Here is a 19,568-nt window from a genome sequence, read left to right on the forward strand (position 1 = left end):
CAGGTCTCATGAGGCAGCAGCTCTACTCGCCATGCCACTGTGCCGCCCACAGCTTATAATAACGTGTAAGATATTTTATGAATGTGTCTTTGCTACCAGCATAGACGAGCAGTAATAGCTGAAGAACAATTGCCTTTGTTCTCCAGTGAATACTGGTGGCTGAATAAGATGCATTCTAGCAATGCCTGTACTGTCTGCCTAGTCCTCTGTTCAGTCTAGCAGTTTACCCATTCCTTCCCTACCTACATGTGCTAAAGTAGTATCTCTTACACCATGCTATCCATGTCTCCCTGTCTTACAAAGGCACAACAGTTAAAACAGCCACCACTCATGTTTCATCACCCTGTGCTTCCCACATACGTGGACATCTAGACAGCAAGAGCTGTCAGGATTTCCCACATGGCATCGGAGATGGATGTGTGTGTGTGACCATGTCTTATCTCTGCTTGCTAATTTACTAATGTGACTGGAGTAAACACAGAGACACAAGGAACTGCAAATGCTAGCTTACAAAAAAAAAAAAAAAAGTGCTGGAGTAAGTCAGGAACATCTCTGGAGGACATGGACAGGAAATGTTGTGAGTCCAAAGAAGGGTTCTGACCTGCATCGTCATCTATCCATGTCCTCCAGAGATTCCTCCTGTTTCCAATGCTGTTGGAGGGACCCTGAACTGGAACATTCACTCTGATTCACTGTACATCATTGCTTGACTTGACGGGTGTATTCACTATTTTCTATTTTGTATTGGATTCCAGCACAACAAAGTTAACTTCTGCTGAAATAGCTTCAACACTCTCTCTTGGAATTCAAGTCTCACCATGACATTTATCATTTGACCCAGCCCAGACCAACCTCACATCCACACACATCCATTTTGCCATGCAAGGCAAGGCAAGGCAACTTTATTTATATAGCACATTTCATACACGAGGCAGACTCAAAGTGCTTCACATAAAAACATGTCATACAATAAAATGAAATAATATAATGAAATAAAATAGAAGAATTAAAAGAAAATAAAGCAAAATTAAAAATGCATTATAAAAAGTGCAAAAGTTAAAAGTGCAATGTAGTTAAGATTTAGCTGAAAGCTAAAGTAAACATAAAAGTTTTCAGCCTTCTTTTAAAAGTGGTCAAAGTTGAGGCAAGTCTTAAATCTTCAGGAAGTTTATTCCAGCTATTTGTTGCATAGTAACTAAATCCTGCTTTCCCATGTTTTGTATTTACTCTGGGAATCACTAACAGATTGGTCTCAGAAGATCTTAGCGGTCTAGAAGGCTTATATAGTGGAAGCATGTCAGTGATATACTTTGGCCCTAAACCATGTAGTGATTTATAGGTGAGCAGCAGGATTTTGAAATCAATTCTCTGACATACAGGGAGCCAATGTAAGGATTTAAGAATTGGTGTAATGTGTTCAAATTTTTTGGTCTTTGTTAGAACTCTAGCAACAGCGTTCTGAACAATCTGTAGATGCCTGACAGTTTTTTTCGGAAGACCTGCAAGGAGACCGTTACAATAATCTAGCCTACTAGTAATAAAGGCATGTACAAGTTTTTCTAAGTCTTGAACTGACATGAGTCCTCTTAATCTTGCTACGTTTTTGAGGTGATAGTAGGCCGATTTTGTTACTGATTTGATGTGACTGTCGAAATGTAAATCTGAATCCATAATAACCCCAAGATTTCTGGCTTTGTTTGAAGTTTTCAGGGGCAGAGAGTGAAGGTGTTGGGTTACTTTAAGCCTTTCTTTTTGAGCTCCAAAAACAATTATCTCCGTTTAGTCCTTATTTAGTTGGAGGAAATTTTGGCACATCCAGTCTTTGACTTGCTCAATGCACTGGCACAGCAGATCTGTGGGGCGATAGTCATTGGGTGATAGTGCTACATAGATTTGGGTGTCATCGGCATAGCAGTGGTGGTCAATATTATTATTTCGCATGATTTGCCCTAGTGGAAGCATGTAGATGTTGAATAAAGAGGGCCCTAAGATCGAACCTTGCGGGACTCCACACGTCACATTGGTTGGTTCCGATACAAAGTCGCCAATGGAAACAAAATAGTTCCTATCTTGTAGATATGATCTGAACCAGCCTGAAAGCACCACCCATTTTTCCAACCTGTCCAAAAGTATTGAGTGATCAACAGTGTCGAATGCAGCACTGAGGTCTAATAGCATTAATATTGAAACTTTGCCAGAGTCTGTGTTAAGACGGATGTCGTTTACAACTTTAATAAGGGCGGTCTCGGTGCTATGAAGAGGTCGAAATCCTGACTGGAAGTTGTCGTAGCAGCCAGTTGAAGCTAGGAAGTGATTAAGTTGCTGGAGGACAACTTTCTCAATGATTTTACTTATGAAAGATAGGTTTGATATTGGTCTATAGTTGTTAATAATAGAGGCATCTAGGCTCCGCTTTTTTAAAAGGGGTTTAATAACTGCAGTTTTCAAGGCTTTTGGGAAATTGCCTGATTGAAGAGAGCTGTTAACTATTTGCAGTATGTCTATTGCTAGGCAGTCAAAAACATTCTTAAAGAAGTTGGTAGGTAAAGCATCAAGGCAGCAGGTGGATGGCCTTAGTTGTGTCACCGTTTCACAAGAGTTTTAGAGTCTATGACATTAAAGTCATCATTGCCACGTTACTTTTGCCTAAACAGGGTGTTGATCCAACATTTTTGTTTGAAGCGGAGATATTGATGGCATGTCTGATGCCTTCAATTTTATCAGTATAAAAGAATGCAAACTCATTGCATTTCTGCGTGGAATGGAGTTCAGGTGGTATTTGTGTTGGGGGGTTGGTCAGTCTGTCAACAGTTGCAAATAGGGTTTTTGCCTTATTAGTGTTGTTGTTAATGATATTGGAGACAAATGTTTCTCTAGCACTTTTTAAGTCTAAATTGTAGGCACGGAGGCTCTCTTTATAGATGTCATGGTGAATATGAAGTTTTGTTCAGCTTTCCGGCATTCTCTTTTCTGGGCTGTTACAAAAGCAGCTTTTCTCCAGGGCGCCTTTTGCTTACCAGAAATCGTTTTAACCGTAACAGGTGCAATGACATCTATAACTTTCACAATTTTGGAATTAAAGTTATCTACAAGATCATCAGCAGAACATGGGTTTAGAGGTGGTAACAAGGAGATGGCATTTTTAAAGAGTACATTAGAATGTTCATTTATATACCATTTTTTTACAGTATTGCAACTAATTCCAGTGCCCCAGGGATTTGAAGTCTTCACCATGCACTACTTACACATTTTATTTTAATGTACATTGATGTTGAAAATCGAAAATAATTGAATGAACAAGTAGAAAGCTTGAGAATTATTCCATCAGAAAATCAAGTGCACACCAACAGCACAAAGCAAAATGTACCTTCTTGAAAAGCAAATGAAATGTTGAACAAATTACACAAAATAATGGTCCTTCCACTATGTCACATCAAGACGACAAGAATGAGATGGTTCCACTGAGTACGCGCCGACCAATGATCCCCGCACATTAACACTATCCGACACACATCAGGGACAATTTACAATTTTGCCAAGCCGATTAGCCGACAAATCTTTGGAGTGTGGGAGGAAAACAGAGCTCCCAGAGAAGACCCATGCAGGTCACGGGGAGAATGTATGAACTCCATGCAGACAACACCTGTAGTCAGGATCAAACTTGTGGTGCTGTCAAGGGCCTGTCCCACTTGGCGTGCATTATGTGTGCATGGCGCGTGGTGAGGCATTATGGCGTAGGCAGTGACGCACGGTAGCGCGCAGCGCCCCAGGATTTTGTGATTCTCAATATCCTCGCGCGCCACCTGCGTGCTGCGCAAATGACGCCCAAGTGGGACAGGCCCTTAAGGCAGCAACTTTACCAATGTGCTGCCAACAGTAGAGTTCAGATATCAGTTGTTACTGTGTAAATGGTACACAGCAAAACTAGTTGTAATAAGGTGTTTAAATCTAGAAAGGTAAAAATATGACCCTGCAGTATTGGGTAAAGGACATCTAATTAGTTTATATAGTTCAATCATTCTGTGCAAGTTGAGCATGAAAGCTGAGTGAGCTGTCTGTAACCACAGAAGGAAGTTAATCACTTCTGCAAATACCACTCCCCTGACTGATGAATATATTCTGAATATTTCAAGGAAAGGACAGACAGGGGATTCAGAGTTACAAGCTTGTAGTTGATGAAGAAATACAGTTGTATTGAGAGAAAATAACAGAAAATAACATTTTTTATCCATTTAGCCATTGTTTTTGAAAATAATTGATAAAGATGGGACAAAAATGATTCAGGCATTAATGGAAATATGATAATTTTGTCTGATGTTTGTACAACTGAACAAAAATGTTTGCAATGAATCAAAAACTAAACCTCATCAATAATATTTTGCACATTCATTATTGATTGCCTCCAGCTTACTTCAATTAATAGTAAATAGTGTAAATCAGATATGAAGAGATGGCATAGTAACATGCAGTGGGGAAGATCTGTCACCATGGCTATAAATCTATGATAACCGCTGATTGGGTTTATAAAGCAATAATTTAAGGATGCAAAAGAATAATGATGGGTTACTCAGCTAATACAACCTACAAACTTTCCACAGCAACAAAACAGAGGGGGCAAAGTGGAAAACTATGAAGAGGCCCTGAACTAAGAAAGAAACCGACATGAATAGTATATCTTTATTGTCATTTTCCTGAGTACTCACATACCCAGAGGAAACAAAAAAACGTTGCTCAACCAGTGTCCATTCAGTGTGCAGTAAAAAATAAATAGAAATAAAAATACATATATCATGAACAAATTAAACACTCTACTCTCTACTAAACATCAACAGGCGTTCCGATCAGCAGCGGCACGACAGTGGCTCTGCTGCAGTGTGTCCAGGTTGGTGGTTGGTGCGCGATACTTTGGCAGGGGGCAAAGTCCGTTTATCAATCTTATAGCCTGCAGGAAGAAGCTGAGGGGCATCATGCTGGTTTTGCAGCTAATGCTCCTGTACCTCTTCCCAGATGGCAGGATGGAGAATATGTGATGCGATGGGTGGTAGGGGTCTTTGATGATGGAGATGGCTCTGCTGATACATCTCTTCCTGTATATGTCCAGCAGGAAAGGGAGTGGAGCACCAATAATCCTGCTAGCGGTCTTCACAATCCTGTCTAGTTGGTGCCGTTCGTACGCCTTGCAGCTCCCAAACCAGGAAGTGATGCCGTAGGTTAATGTGCTCTCGATTGTCCCCCTATAAAAAGTTCATAGGTGTGTAGTGGGGAGACCTGCTTTCCGTAGTCTTCGGAGAGGGTGTAGTCGCTGCTGGGCTCTCTTGACCAGTGCTGTGGTGTTGGTCGTGGACGTCAGGTCATCTGACAGGTGGAGTCCTAGGAACTTCACGCTGCTGACCCTTTCCACATCAGCTCCATCGATGTGCAGAGGTGTATGGTGTTGTTTTCCCGCGAAGGAATGAAGTCAACATGAATCGACAATGAAGGCACACTTTGGAATACGAAGATAGTGTAAAAATCAAAAATGGAGATAGGATGAATAAAAAATGAAACTTAGGGAAGTTCAGCCTATTTTTTTGGTTGTCAATGACTCTGATGCACTGCAGACTTGGTCTGAAGATAAAGCCCATCATGGTTTTTTGTCTTGCATAAAATTATGCCAAACAGGGCAATCCTAATGAGACATCAATGCAACGTACTATTGGAAAATGAGCTAACCTGCAAAGCCATTGAGGTTTTTAGCTATTCAGCCAAATCAGCTAACCTCCAAAGAAGGGTCTCGACCCGAAACGTCGCCAATTATTTATCTCCATAGATGCTGCCTCACCCGCTGAGTTGCTCCAGCATTTTGTGTCTACAAGCGATTAGATAGCTCCATTCTAGCACTTTATTCAACTAGATTACACTAGTTCAAAAATGATATATGTTTAATGGAAGTCTGTCAGATTATCTCACTGCAACCTTGGCCGGCAACTGAAAAGTGTTTTTATAGATTTAAAATAATTTCCTGCAGTCACCTAAAATTTGGGTCAATATTTATAATCTGATGTGCATTATTTTGATGATCTTAGCACTAATTAAGATGTCTTTAATTAATTTCTTTATTACAGAAATAATTGTTTATTAGATAGATAACAATGATGCTAAAGGGCCTGTTCCACATTCCCGAGTTACTCACGAATTCCCCCAAGTTTTCCCCTTAATTCAAACTCGGAGAATGTCCATAGCGAGTCCATAGGAGTCCGTAGTGAGCCCGTAGGAGGCCATAGGAGTCCGTAGATATTTTGTAGCGGCTCGTAATGCCAGCCGTTGGTACTCGGGGCATCAGGTAAGTCGGGATGTTTTTTTCATCATGACAAAAAAGTCCACGAGTAAAAAAATAGTCGGCAGCAGGAGTTTGTAGATCACAAAAATCTTGATTTTTTTTAGGTCCTTTCAACTCGGCCGAGGACTCGGGAAAGTGGATCATGCCCTTAATAGCCCTGTCCCACGGTGCGAGTTCATTCCAAGAGCTCTCCCGAGTTTTAAAAAAATCAAACTCGTGGTAAGCACGTAGAATGAACGTAGCGGGTACGTCGGGGTCGTCTCTTAGCGCTAACGGCAGTTAAGCCCGGGAAGACTCGCGAAGATTTTTCAACGTGATGAAAAATGTCCACGAGAGCCCCGGGTACCGACGAGTGGCTATTACCGTAACTCTCCAAATTCGAATCAGGGCAAACTCAGGAGAACTCTTGGAATGAACTCGTACCGTGGGACAGAGGTTTAATGCTTTCACAGTATGTGGGAAAATAGCAATGAAGGTAGCTGCCAGGTCATTCCCACCTGAGACTCCTGTTGGGTTTCTGATTGAACTCCCAGTCCTGATGATTGAATTACTTGCTCTAAAAGTCCTTATTAAAATGTAAATTACTCCATCAATTATTCTCCATGGCTGTTACCACATATTATTATTTTAAATGTATTTTAATCAGCTTCCCAAAGATACATTGCAAGTTGTCAAGATGTTCAGTACCATGGCTTTTCAAGATTACTGAGCCATGACTAAACTTCATAAAAGTTGTTTCAACTTTTTATAAATTCCATAGAATGTCACGCTCACGCCAATGCAGATTGGACATCCTTTACAGAGCTGGCCTCTTTTTCAATCAAAGATGGACACAAAAAGCTGGAGTAATCCAGCAGGTCAGGCAGCATCTCTGGAGAAAAAGAACAGGCCATGTTTCAGGTCGGAACACTTCTTCGGACAATCGTTCCTTCGAGCCTTACTTTTCTCATTTTGAATCTTTCAAGGTTAAACATAGCCCGTAAGTAAAGCTAAACCAATACACAGAGTTGTATATTTGACAGGGGTAGCAGCTTATTGAAACATGTAAAATAGTGAAGGAACAAGTGACAGCAGGGACACACATTTACTTCTCTGGCAGGATGAACTATGTTGCAAATTAGTGTTGACTTCGCTGATACAAACCAGAGACAACTGGATTGGAATTCTCGCTTGTCATCATTATCCAATGACTCTTGTTTTAAATGCATGTTAGAATGTAAGTCTTATTTCATGGTGGTTCTGCAATTTTTGTCATAATCCAGCATATCTGACGGTGTATAGGAGAAAACAAACAAAATACTTTTGAGACAAAAGCATTGATTTTTTTTCAACAATGGAACATCTTCTCTTTGTAACTGCGATCATCTGTACAGCGCTGTTGTCATATGGGTGAGAACACAGGGAACATGGCATAATCACCCCAGCGAGAGCTCAATAAACTGAGGGAAAGATTAGTAAAATAGAAGAAAGGAAAAGAGAAGGTACTGTACCCAGACATCATAATCTACCATCAGATGCTGGAAACAGCTCAAGAGTCAAGAGTGTTTAATTATCATATGTACTGAAACAGAACAAAATTCCTATTTGCTGCAGCATACCAGGATTGTAAAAACCGTATTTAATAGATAACATGTTAAACAAAAAAGTTAAATAAATTTAAAAAAGAACAATATTGGTGCAACCCAGACAGTCTGTAGTTGATAGTTGGTGTTCGTAGCGTTCAATAGCCTGATAGTTGTTGGGAAGAAGCTGCTCCTGAACCTGGAGATCATGGTTTTCAAACTTCTATATCTTCTTCCCAATGGCAGGAGTGAAATGAGAGTGTGGCCAGGGTGGTGTGGGTTCTTGATAATGCTGGCTGTCTTTTTATGGCAGTGCCTTCTATAGATCCCTAGGATGGTGGGGAGGTCAGTACCTGTGATGGACCGGGCAGTTCCTGCACATTCAAGTTGCCAAACCAGGCCGTGATGCAACCAGTAAATATGCTCTCTACCTGCACCGGTAGAAGTTCGAGAGAATATTAATCGACATACTGAATCTCCTCTCTCTTCTAAGGAAGGAGAGGTGTGGATGAGCTTTGTTTATGATTGCGTTAATGTGTTGGATCTAGGACAGATCATCAGAGATATGCACACACAGGAACATGAAAATCTTGACTCTCTCCACTGATGAAAGCAGGTTTGTGGATCCTCAGCCTTCCTCTTTCAAAATAATCAAACAGCTCCTTGGTCTTACTGACATTGAGAGCAATGTTGTTATTCTGGCACCATTCAGTCTAATGATCAAACTTCCTCCAAAACTCATCATTACACATAATTTGTCCATCAACAGTGGTGTTGTTGGCAAATTTACAGATGGTTGGAACTGTGTCTGGCTACAATGTCATGGGTGTAGTGAGTAGAACAGAGGACTGAGCACACAGCCTTAAGGTCCCCTCGTGCTGATGGCTAGAGAGGAGGAAGTGTTGTGGCCAATTCAAAATGATTGTATTCTGTTGATGAGGAAGTCGAGGATCCAGATGCAAAGATATCCAGTTTCCTCAACTTTGGAAACAGGTTTGGAATGGATGATGTTAGGGATGATGTTGTTGAACACAGAGCTGCAGTCAATGAACAAGAGCCTGATGTATGTGTTTATATTGTCCATGTGGTCCAGTGCTGAATGGAGAGCCAGCTGAACAAATACTTTCCACTATGCATTGCTCATGGCTGAATGGTTTACTTTGACCTCCATATCTGAAGCATCCACGTTCGTACCCACTCTTGAACATTTATTCTGGTCTGATAACTCACACCGGTGCTAACGGGGCACAGAACTGCTGGTAGTGCTGGGTTTTGGATGATAGATCCTGGGCTTCATCTACCCCCTAGGCAACTACAGGGATTCTACCCCAGATCTTTGCTAATACATAGATCTCAACCAGCATCACACAGTAAAGATTATGAGTTAACGATCAGATTGCTCTTTGTGGCAATTTGTGTGATCCTACATTTCAAAAATGAGTGTGTGGCGGCTCCCAAGGGTCGTGCCATCCTAACTGTTGAACCCCTCGGCACGGGAGTGGTTCAGTCCGGAGGAGGCCCTTAACCAGAGAGTTTAAAGGCAGGGGTTTGGGTGCCATCTTTCTCTCGTGTGAACTTCCCTACAACCGGGAGGAACACAAATAAAGGTGCCTCTCGAAATACCTGACTCCTCTCTTTCGTTTCGAGACCTACGCACCACAAGTGCATATTAAAAAAATCATATAAGAGCATCTTGTCTGACATATCATTTAATTTAATTTAACATTTTGGTGCATCACACGATATCAAAAGCTGCTATATTAAAACAATATTTCTTTGGTAAAAGGGGCCGTGGTCAAGGAAATTTCATTTGCATTACTTTGTACTCTATCATTGAAAATTACCTTTTTATTTCCCAGTGTAAACTGTTCCAATTCCCTTTAATATTTTTAGGTATCACCCAATTTTCGGAAAATATAATTAGAAACAGAAACAGAAAATAGGTGCAGGAGTAGGCCATTCGGACCTTCGAGCCTGCACTGCCATTCAATATGATCATGGCTGAACATCCAACTCAGTATCCTGTGTAGATCAGTGCATGCTCCTTTAACATAGTGACCTCACCACTACTAACCACTCCCCATTGTCTCCTGTATAATTGTAGCTTCCCCGCCTCTAGCTCTCTCTCTAGTCCCAGTGATGATCACGGACAGCTAGAGCATAATGTGTGTAGTGACTTTAATAAAGATACTTAGTAAGAGACTTTGTGTGTCGAACAAGATCTTTTACATGGTGTCAGAAGTGGGATTCGTTATCAATGCAGGTGCACTCAAAAGCGAAAACACAGTTGAATCACCATGGGAGGAACTCGTATCAGAATCAGGGAGTTGTCTCCCGGTTCTCCCATCTCTGTCCCTGCCCCCGTTCCTGTAGCTCCTGCGGTTGAAGGGGAAGGCGGGTTGCGCACCCGCTCTGGGCGTTTGGTCAAGCCGCCTGTCCGGTACAGAGTGTGTGAGTAGTCTGCGTCATTATGTTTTCTAACTGTTTCTGGTTTGCCTCTAGCGTATGAGCCGTGGTCGCTTTATTTCCAAGAGGAAGGATGTAGATCAGTGCATGCTCCTTTAACATAGTGACCTCACCACTACTAACCACTCCCCATTGTCTCCTGTATAATTGTAGCTTCCCCACCTCTAGCTCTCTCTCTAGTCCCAGTGATGACCACAGACAGCTAGAGCATAATGTGTGTAGTGACTTTAATAAAGATACTTAGTAAGAGACTTTGTGTGTCGAACAAGTCCTTTTACATCCTGTACCTGCCTTCTCTCCATACCCCCTGATCCCTTTAGCCACAAGGGCTTTCCCACAAAGAAGGGAAAAAGAATTTGGGCGTCAACAAGCAGCAAAAGGCTTTTCCAAGGAATGATGTGTTGCTGAGCCAACGCTCATACACAATTTGGAAGAATGAAAATGCATGCTATGTAAAATGAAAAGGACCTACCTTGTGAGGATCAGGGGCAGATATCACCCATACACAGTGTGCGTCATTGTCATATTGAACTGGGAAATTGGGGGAAGTAATAACTCCAGCAGGTCCATTCAGACGGGCACCACAGACTTGAGCTGCAACAAATCAGTATGAAATTAATCAGAACAATGCTCAATTAGTATTAAGCATTATTTATCACTGTGAATAGAAGTTTGCCATAATTCCATTAAGCTATCATTAAACCTGTACGCATTCAATTGGTGCTAAACCTTATCTCAATTCATTTTTGCTGAAACACACTGTATACTGTATGGGATGAGAGCGGCTAATGTAAATGGCAACTTTAAAATAGATTGGAGACATTTTCCAAAGCAATAGAAGTGCTGTCATATTCAACAATAAAAGAAGTTTCACAGTTCATAAAATCTTTGCCCTGAAGTAACTGACTGGGAAGGCCACTTTGCCAGTTAATCAGAGAGCTTTTGCAATATATTCTCAATGAGTCTGAGGGACTATAGAAGCAGAATTCTGTCATTTGGGCCATCGAGTCTGCTCTGCCATTCGATCATGGCTGACTATTTTTCCCTCTCAACTCCATTCTCCAGCTTTCTCCCCGTAACCATTGACATCCTTACTAATCAAGTAATTATCAATCTCCGCTTTAAAAATTCCCAGTGACTTGGCCTCCATAGCTGTCTGTGGCAATGAATTGAACAGATTCTCCACCCTCTGGCTAAATAAATTCCTCCTCATCTCCATTCTAAATGTAGTCCTTTTATTTGGAGGCTATGTCCTCTTGTCCTAGAGTCTCCCACTACTAGAAACATCCTCCCCACATCCATTCTATCTCGGCCTTTCATTATTTGGTGAGAACCCCATCATCCTTCTAAGCTTCCCGCTAATCTTTGCCATGTTAGGCAGGGCCTTGCATCGCCCGCCGCGGCTTTAAGTCGTCGTGGGACTTGCTAGCGCCCGCCGGGGGCTTTGACTTTGACTTCGGGAGAGGAATGGAGAGCAGGGGAGAGACAAGACTTTGCCTTCCATCACAGTGAGGAGGAGATTCACTGTGATGGATGTTTGTGTAAATTGTGTTGGTGTGTGTCTTGGTTCTTTTCTTGTATGACTGCAGAAACCAAATTTCGTTTGAACTTCATGTGAGGTTCAAATGACAAATAAACAGTATTGTATTGTATTGTATTGTATTGTATTGTATTGTATTGTATTGTTAAATGCCTTCTCTTTTGCTTTTGTGCTGTCTTTGATTTCCTTCATCAGCCATGGTGGCCTCATTCTCCTCTTAGTATATTTCTTCCTCTTTGAGATGAGAAGACACTGCATTGTCCGAATAACTGCCAGAAATTCCTGACTGCTGCAATTGCTGCTCCACCGACATTCCAGTCAGAGTCCCCTTCCAATCAACTTCAGTCAGCTCCTCCCTCATTTCTCTGTAGTTACCTTTACTCAACTGTGATACTGATGCATCTGATTTCAGCTTCTCCCTCTCCAACTGCAGGTTGAATTCAATCATATTATAATCACAGCCTCCTAGGGTTCCTTCACCTCAAGCTCCCTATCAAATCTGGTTTATTGCCCAATAAATACAGAAATGCCTTTTTCTTAGTGGGCTCAGCCATGAGCTGCTTTAAGAAGCTATTTGGAAGACATTCTACACATTCGTTCTCTTAGGATTCAGTAGCAACCTGATTTTCCCCGTCTACCCCCTCATAACTTTGCCCTTCCTACGTGCTTTTTCTATCTCCTGAAGTAATTTGTACCCTACATCCTGGCTACTATTCGGAGGCCACAATTGGCGTATTGCGTATAATTTGTGGAAGGCACGATGGCGCAGCGGTAGTTGCTGCCTTACAGCACCAGAGACCTGGTTCAATCCTGACTACGGGTGTTGCCTGTAAGGAGTTTTACATTCCTCCTGTGATCATGTAGGTTTTCACTGGGTGCTCCGGTTTCCTCCCACACTGGTACGGGGTTGTAGCTAATTGACTTCAGTAAAAATTGTAAATTGTCCCTACTGTGTAGGATAGTGCTAGTGTACGGGGATCACAGGTCGGCGTGGACTCGGTGGGTCGAATGGCCCGTTTCCACGCTGTATCTCGAAACTAAAAGTTTAGTTTAGTTTAGAGATACAGCACGGAAACGGGCCCTTTGGCTTGAGTCCGCACTGACTAGCGATCCCCGCACATCCAGGTTCCATCCTGACCTGTGTGGAATTTGCACTTTCTCCATGTGACTGTGTGGGTTTTCTCCAGATGCTCTACTTTCCTCCCACATCCTAAAGAAAAGCGGGTTTGTAGATTAAGTGGCTGCTGTAAATTGCCCCTAGGATGTAGAGAGTGGATGAGAATGTGGGTTAACAGAGAAATAGTGTGAATGGGTGATTGACAGTTGGCATAGACTTGGTGGGCTGGAAGGCTGTTTGCATGTAGCATGTCTAAACTGGAAACTCTGACTTTGCAAGATAACGCAAAAAGATAGTTTTGCCATCATTACTCCCACATGACCTGGCCTAATGTCTCACAAGCTTAATCCTAGCTTGATACAAAATCGTCTCGATGTGAGAGAGGAATTTTTCAACCCATTAAGCTAGTAAATCCAAAGCTAATGTCAAATTTGAGCTTTGAATCTCCAAGTCAGAAACACAACACTCCTGCATTTACAGTTTGCAAACAGAATTATCCGTTAATGAACAGATGATTCATTGTTTTGGATTTTAAAAACTAAAGTAGTCCTTATCTTCATACAGCATGGGGAGCTGGCATTTGAAGCTTCTTGTCTCATATTAATTAATCACATTACGAGAACTTTCTTTAGGTGAATTATACATCTTAAGCAAGCTTTTTAAATATTGAAAGCTTTGCTGTGGGAGTAATTTGACTTTGCACTTGCTTTTGCAATGCAAAGTCTTGTAGGAAATGTCTTGCTTTAGGTTGAAGGTTCCTGCTCATTAACACTCCAAGAATTACTCCCTATCTGCATTCAGAATGAAAACAATATATTTTAAGCTCTCTATCCAAATCATATGTGGATATTCTCAAAGCTGACGATCCACTTCTGAAGCCAAGTACAAAAGCTTAGCTCTCTGCTGTGCCACTGGGACAAACAGATTTGCTGTCCGTTCATATGTGAGCATTGGCAATAGTATTTTACTTGGGCCTCATGAGGTAGAGTTGCAATATCATTAATCATTAAAAATATGTATCTGAAGATGTACTTCATTCATTATTTTTGAGCTGAAATATTGCATTTACAAGTGAACAAAATGAATTAGGTCTTTAGATGAAAATTCAAATTATATTATCTCCACCAAATGTTTAGAAGAAAAAGTGTTAACTGCCCTACAACTGAGATTCAGCAACATATTGCTGAATCTACTGGTTATGGGGTAGTAAATACTAAACAAAGTCAAACAGCTAGAAATACTCAGCAGGTAAAGGCTGCATCCATGGAAAAAGAAACAGAGTCGATATTTCAGGATGAAGACCCTTTGAAAATGTTTCAGTTCGAAAAAAATAAATAATTTGCTGATACTTTCCAAATGGTAAACTAAAGATTTTACTTCGGAGTCACGTGAGTGACTACGTGAAGAACCCCGCCACGACGCATGCGTGTCATATCGCTTTCACGCTTGCGAAACGACAGGCGGGGTGGAGCGTCCCCCGCAGCGGTAAGTTTGAAACCGCGACCTGCAGATAAGTGATTTACTCTGCGGTAGTTTTTGTCCCCGCGCTGTTTTTACACAGGGGGGGAAGATGGACAAAATAGTGTCCACAAGTGCTGCGAGTAAAGCTGGCTGGGGAGGACCACGAAGTTGCGGGAACCAGCAGCAGCTGAAGGCACAAGCCCCGTAAGGGATCAGCTGTGCCGACTTTTGGTCCCGCGCCGGCCAGAACACCACGGCCGGGCGGGAGACTATTCAAATGGGGCCGTCGACTTTTTGGACAAGTCGAAAACGGCAGGAGACGGGGTGGAACGACGTTCCCCCATAGCAACAATTTTAACCTGGACCTGCAGGTAAGAGCTGCGGTCTTTTTTATGTTTTTACCATGCCAATTACAGGTGGAGAAACCAACGGGCTGCGACAACGCTGGTGGGCTAGATGGGATCAGCTGTACCCGATGTTGCCTCCGCACCGGCCAGATCCACTCCACGGCAGGGCAGTAAGGACAAAGCTGGTGAAGGAGGACCGCGGGCAACCAGCAGCAGCCAGCGGCACTCGGATCACCGATAGTGGGATCAGCTGTGCCCGATGTCGCCTCCGCACCGGCCAGATCCACGCAGCCGGGCGGAAAGGCTAGACACAAAAACAAACAAGGTCGTGGACTCAGAGGAGTCCGACTTTGAACAACCGCTGGCGGCCAGCGACCGAGAGCGCTGGAGCCGGATGGAGCGGTGTGTGGAGCATTTGCTCCAATGTGACAGACTCCGGGAGATGGAGTCGGGTCACTGTGGGCCCTATGATAAACCCACAGCAGTACTTCTTGAAGGGCTGCACAGTGCTTCTACCTCATCAGAGGGAAGCACTGTGGGTCAGTTTTGGGCTGACCTGGAAGAGGGGTCCGCAGAAGGAAAGACAAGTGTGCAAGGGGTGCAGGAGCAAGAGAACCTACTGGACTAATAAAATGGACTCCAACAAACACTACAGCCAAAGACAGCACCCCTACGCACCCACCAGCAGAACTGGTGAAAGCTCGAAGGCCCGGTATTCAAAACATGAGTCTTTTTAGGCCATGTCCCAGGCCGGCCTTCTTGGAAGATGCGGGGACCTCCAACGCCAACCAAACCGAAAATCCAGACACCAGCGCAACAACAGCAGCGAGAAACCTGCCACTGGTAGTAACTATCGAGGTAGGTGGGTCTGGTTCCCTACAAAATACAGGGAGCATGGAGGTTGGGGGGAGACTACACTCTTTTCTGAATGCATGGAGCATGTTAACAACCGATACTTACATCTTAAGCAGTATCCAGGGATATACAATAGAGTTTATACACAAGTACAGCCCTCCAGTTCAATATAAACCGAACCGAATGTTCGTGCCTTCTGATAAAGAAAAATCAAAAGCGCAAGCTGAACTGGAGCGGCTTTACTTAAAAGGTGTAATTGAGAAAACTCAACACGAACCATTAGAATTCGTGTCCAATATATTTATCAAAAACAAAAAAGATGGTGGTTGTCGCATCACCATAGATCTGACAAAATGGATACCTTTGTTACTGCTAAACAATTAATTTACCAAAGGTCACTTCATGGCCAGAATCGAGTTAAAAGATGCTTACTATTCAGTGCCTATACGAGGTGACCACAGATGTTACTTAAAATTCAACTGGATGGGCAACTCTGACAGTATAAAGCACTGCCAAATGGGTCATCAGCCCCAGGCTGTTCACAAAAATTTTGAAACCAGCTATAGCGTTTCTACGGAAACGTAAACACATGGTCATGGCATATTTAGATGACATACTCATTGTGGACAAAACTTTGGAATTGGCCAAACAAACTGTAACAGCCACAAAACAGTTATTTGAAAACTGGGATTTATTATCCATCCAGTTAAATCTAAACTAACGCCTTCCACTACTATGGACTATTTGGGGGTTTCACCATTGACTCAGTTCACATGTCGGTGACTCTGCATAAGGGAAAGGCTACAGAATTAATAGAGGCTTGCATAACCTCATTGACATCAGCAAACCATCCATCAGATTGGTAGCAAAAGTAATTGGCAAATGGTGGCTGCCTTTCCAGCCACACAATTTAGACCTCTACATAACCAAAACTTACAGAGAGCAAAAATACAAGCACTCTAAATTAATGCAGGTCCTATGACAGACCTATGAAACTGCCAAGCAAGCTAAAATGGAATAAAATGGTGGATAGATAACATCTGGCTTTGTTCCAATCCAATCATTGTCAGTAACCCTTCCATGGTACTACAAACTGATGCCAGTGCACTTGGGTGGGGAGCCACCAATACCATCACCAGCTGTGAAGGTAGATGGACTGCTCAGGAGGCATCATTATTACTCACACTGGGCATAAACTACCTGGAAATGTTGGGTGCATTCCATGGCCTAAAGTCATATTGTACTGGATCATATCACCAGCATGTTAGACTACAGATAGACAATACCACCGTGGTAGCATACATTAACCACATGGGTGGAAACAAATCGACATCATGTGACAATCTGGCTAATACAATTTGGCAATGGTGTATCCAGAGAGATATTTGGATATCAGCCACTTACCTACCAGGAAGACTAAATTTAGTGGCAGACACCAGGTCACGCAAATTTAATGAAAACACCGAATGGATGTTGAATAAAAAAGTATTTGCTCATATTACAGCAAAATATGGAACACCAGATATCGATTTATTCGCATCCAGACTTAACCACCAGTTATCAAATTATGTTTCATGGGAACCAGACCCTGGGGCAGTGGCGACAGATGCATTTTTGCTGCATTGGGGGGGGGGGGGGGGGGGGGGGGGGGGGGAATTGTTTATTTACGCATTCCCTCCTTCCTGCCTCATCAGTCGGGTATTAAGGGAAATACAACAAGACTCTGCGTCTGGTATTGGTAGTACCCGATTGGCCTACTCAACCATGATTCCCAGTGGTATTAAACATGGTATTAGAACCATGTATCACCATCCCACATAGACCAGATTTATTGCTACATCCCGTAACAAGGGATAGCCACCCATGCCATAAACATTTGAACTTATTAATTTGTAGAGTTTTAAAAACACCTCTACTACAACTGGGACTGACGGACCGAACAGTGAACATGATCTCGGCGGCCCAAAGACAGTCAACCAAAAAACAGTATCTGGTCTATATCAGGAAGTGGGCGATGCACTGCCATAAAAACAACATCGCCTACAGAGACATGAACATCCCGTCTGTTCTGGAATATCTGGCAGGCCTCCACTATGATGAGGGGCTCAGTTACAGTGCCATCAACTGCGCCAGAAGTGCCCTATCGACTTATCTATGGCAGGGGACAGAGCGTTACTCTGTTGGGACTCACCCACTGGTAAAAAAACTTATGAGGGGAATTTTTAATACTAATCCCCCAAGAACCAGGTACTCCCAAATATGGGATGTAAGTATTATCCTGAAGATGCTCAGGAATTGGTCTCCAGCAACAGCTCTGTCCCCACACAGACTGACATTAAAAACAGTCATGCTAATGGCATTGGTCATGGCACAGAGGGTACAGTCACTGCATAAACTAAGACTGGACAACATGACTTCCTCAACAGAAAATATTACGTTTCATATCTATGAATTAGTAAGCAGAACAGACAGGGATCAGCAGGCCTCAATATACAATTTAGGTCATACCCAACAGATGACCGTCTGTGTATAGTAAGACATCTGTCGTTATACATGGAGAAAACGAAAATCCTAAGAGGCAATGAGAAGGCACTTTTTGGTCAGCCACTAGCAACCACACAAAAGAGTGATGGTCCAGACCATCTCAAGATGGCTGAAACAGGTGCTAACACAGGCTGGGGTGGATACTAATATTTTAAAATCTCATTCCACCAGGGCTGCAGCTACATCGGCAGCGATACAGTTGGATGTACCAATGGACCAAATCCTCAAGGCAGCAGGAAGGTCTGGGGGAAAAAACATTCCAATTATTTTACAATAAACCAGTACTGAAACCTGGAACGTTTGCAGAAACAAATTTAAGTTCTGTAAATTAATTTAAACCCATAAAAAGGGGTTATAAATTTGTGTTAATAAATTTTATGATTTCAATGTTGAATTCATGTCCAAATTATGTTATTATGTCATGTCCAAATTATATTGATGTCTAATGATGTTAACACTATTCTCCCCATAATCAAGGCAGACGTTATGCATGGACTCGTTTCCACTGCATGAAATCACAGAGCTTTAAAATCTTCACATAGTCACTCACGTGACTCCGAAGTAAAATAGTAAGATTAAACGAGAACTTACCAGTTTGAAGTTTGATCTGTATTTTATGAGGAGTTACGATGAGGGATTACGTGCCCTCTGCTCCCACCCTTGATCATATACTTAACTGGTATCTCTTCTCTAATATTACTATGTTTAGTCATTACAGTTATCTGTGATTTCACACCGCTGCTTTGAAGAATGACACGCATGCGTCGTGGCGGGGTTCTTCACGTAATCCCTCATCGTAACTCCTCATAAAATACAGATCAAACTTCAAACTGGTAAGTTCTCTTTTAATCTTACTATTAAAAGCATCAAGTGCTATCCTTAGCTCAGAAAAAACACTTCCATGTCTGAGTCAAGAGGTTATGAGTCCAAATCCCACAACAAAGACATAAGCACATAATCCAAGTTGACACTCGAGGGAAGCATTGTGAGAGATTCAAGCTTTGAAATGAAAAGTATAAGCAGACAATCCAAGCACAATTCTAAGGTAAGGCAGAGATTTATTTTTAGACACATAGAAAAAAAAATTGGTGCAGGAGTAGGCTTTTCGGCCCTTCAAGTCAGCACCACCATTCAATATGATCATGGCTGATCATCCAAAACCAGTTCTCCGTTCCTGCTTTCTCCCCATATCACTTGATTCCACCAGCCCTAAGAGCAATATCTAACTCTCTTGAAAACATCCAGCGAATTGGCCTCCACTGCCTTCTGTGGCAGAGAATTCCACATATTCACAACTCTCTGGGTGAAAAGGTTGTTCCTCATCTCAGTCCTAATTATCTTTCTATATATTTATTTA

At 42.3% G+C, this 19,568-nt stretch overlaps 1 protein-coding gene across 1 annotated transcript in view; it reads right to left on the reverse strand.

Annotated features, from left to right (window-relative positions):
• csmd2 (CUB and Sushi multiple domains 2) overlaps positions 1–19,568 on the reverse strand; it is a 573,225-nt gene that overhangs the window by 499,317 nt on the left and 54,340 nt on the right. The window contains 1 exon segment of the mRNA XM_033045391.1: positions 10,820–10,941. Coding sequence (XP_032901282.1) covers positions 10,820–10,941 — 122 coding nt within the window.

This window comes from Amblyraja radiata, chromosome 27 (assembly GCF_010909765.2).
Source record: "Amblyraja radiata isolate CabotCenter1 chromosome 27, sAmbRad1.1.pri, whole genome shotgun sequence".
NCBI classification, from domain to species: Eukaryota; Metazoa; Chordata; class Chondrichthyes; order Rajiformes; family Rajidae; genus Amblyraja; species Amblyraja radiata.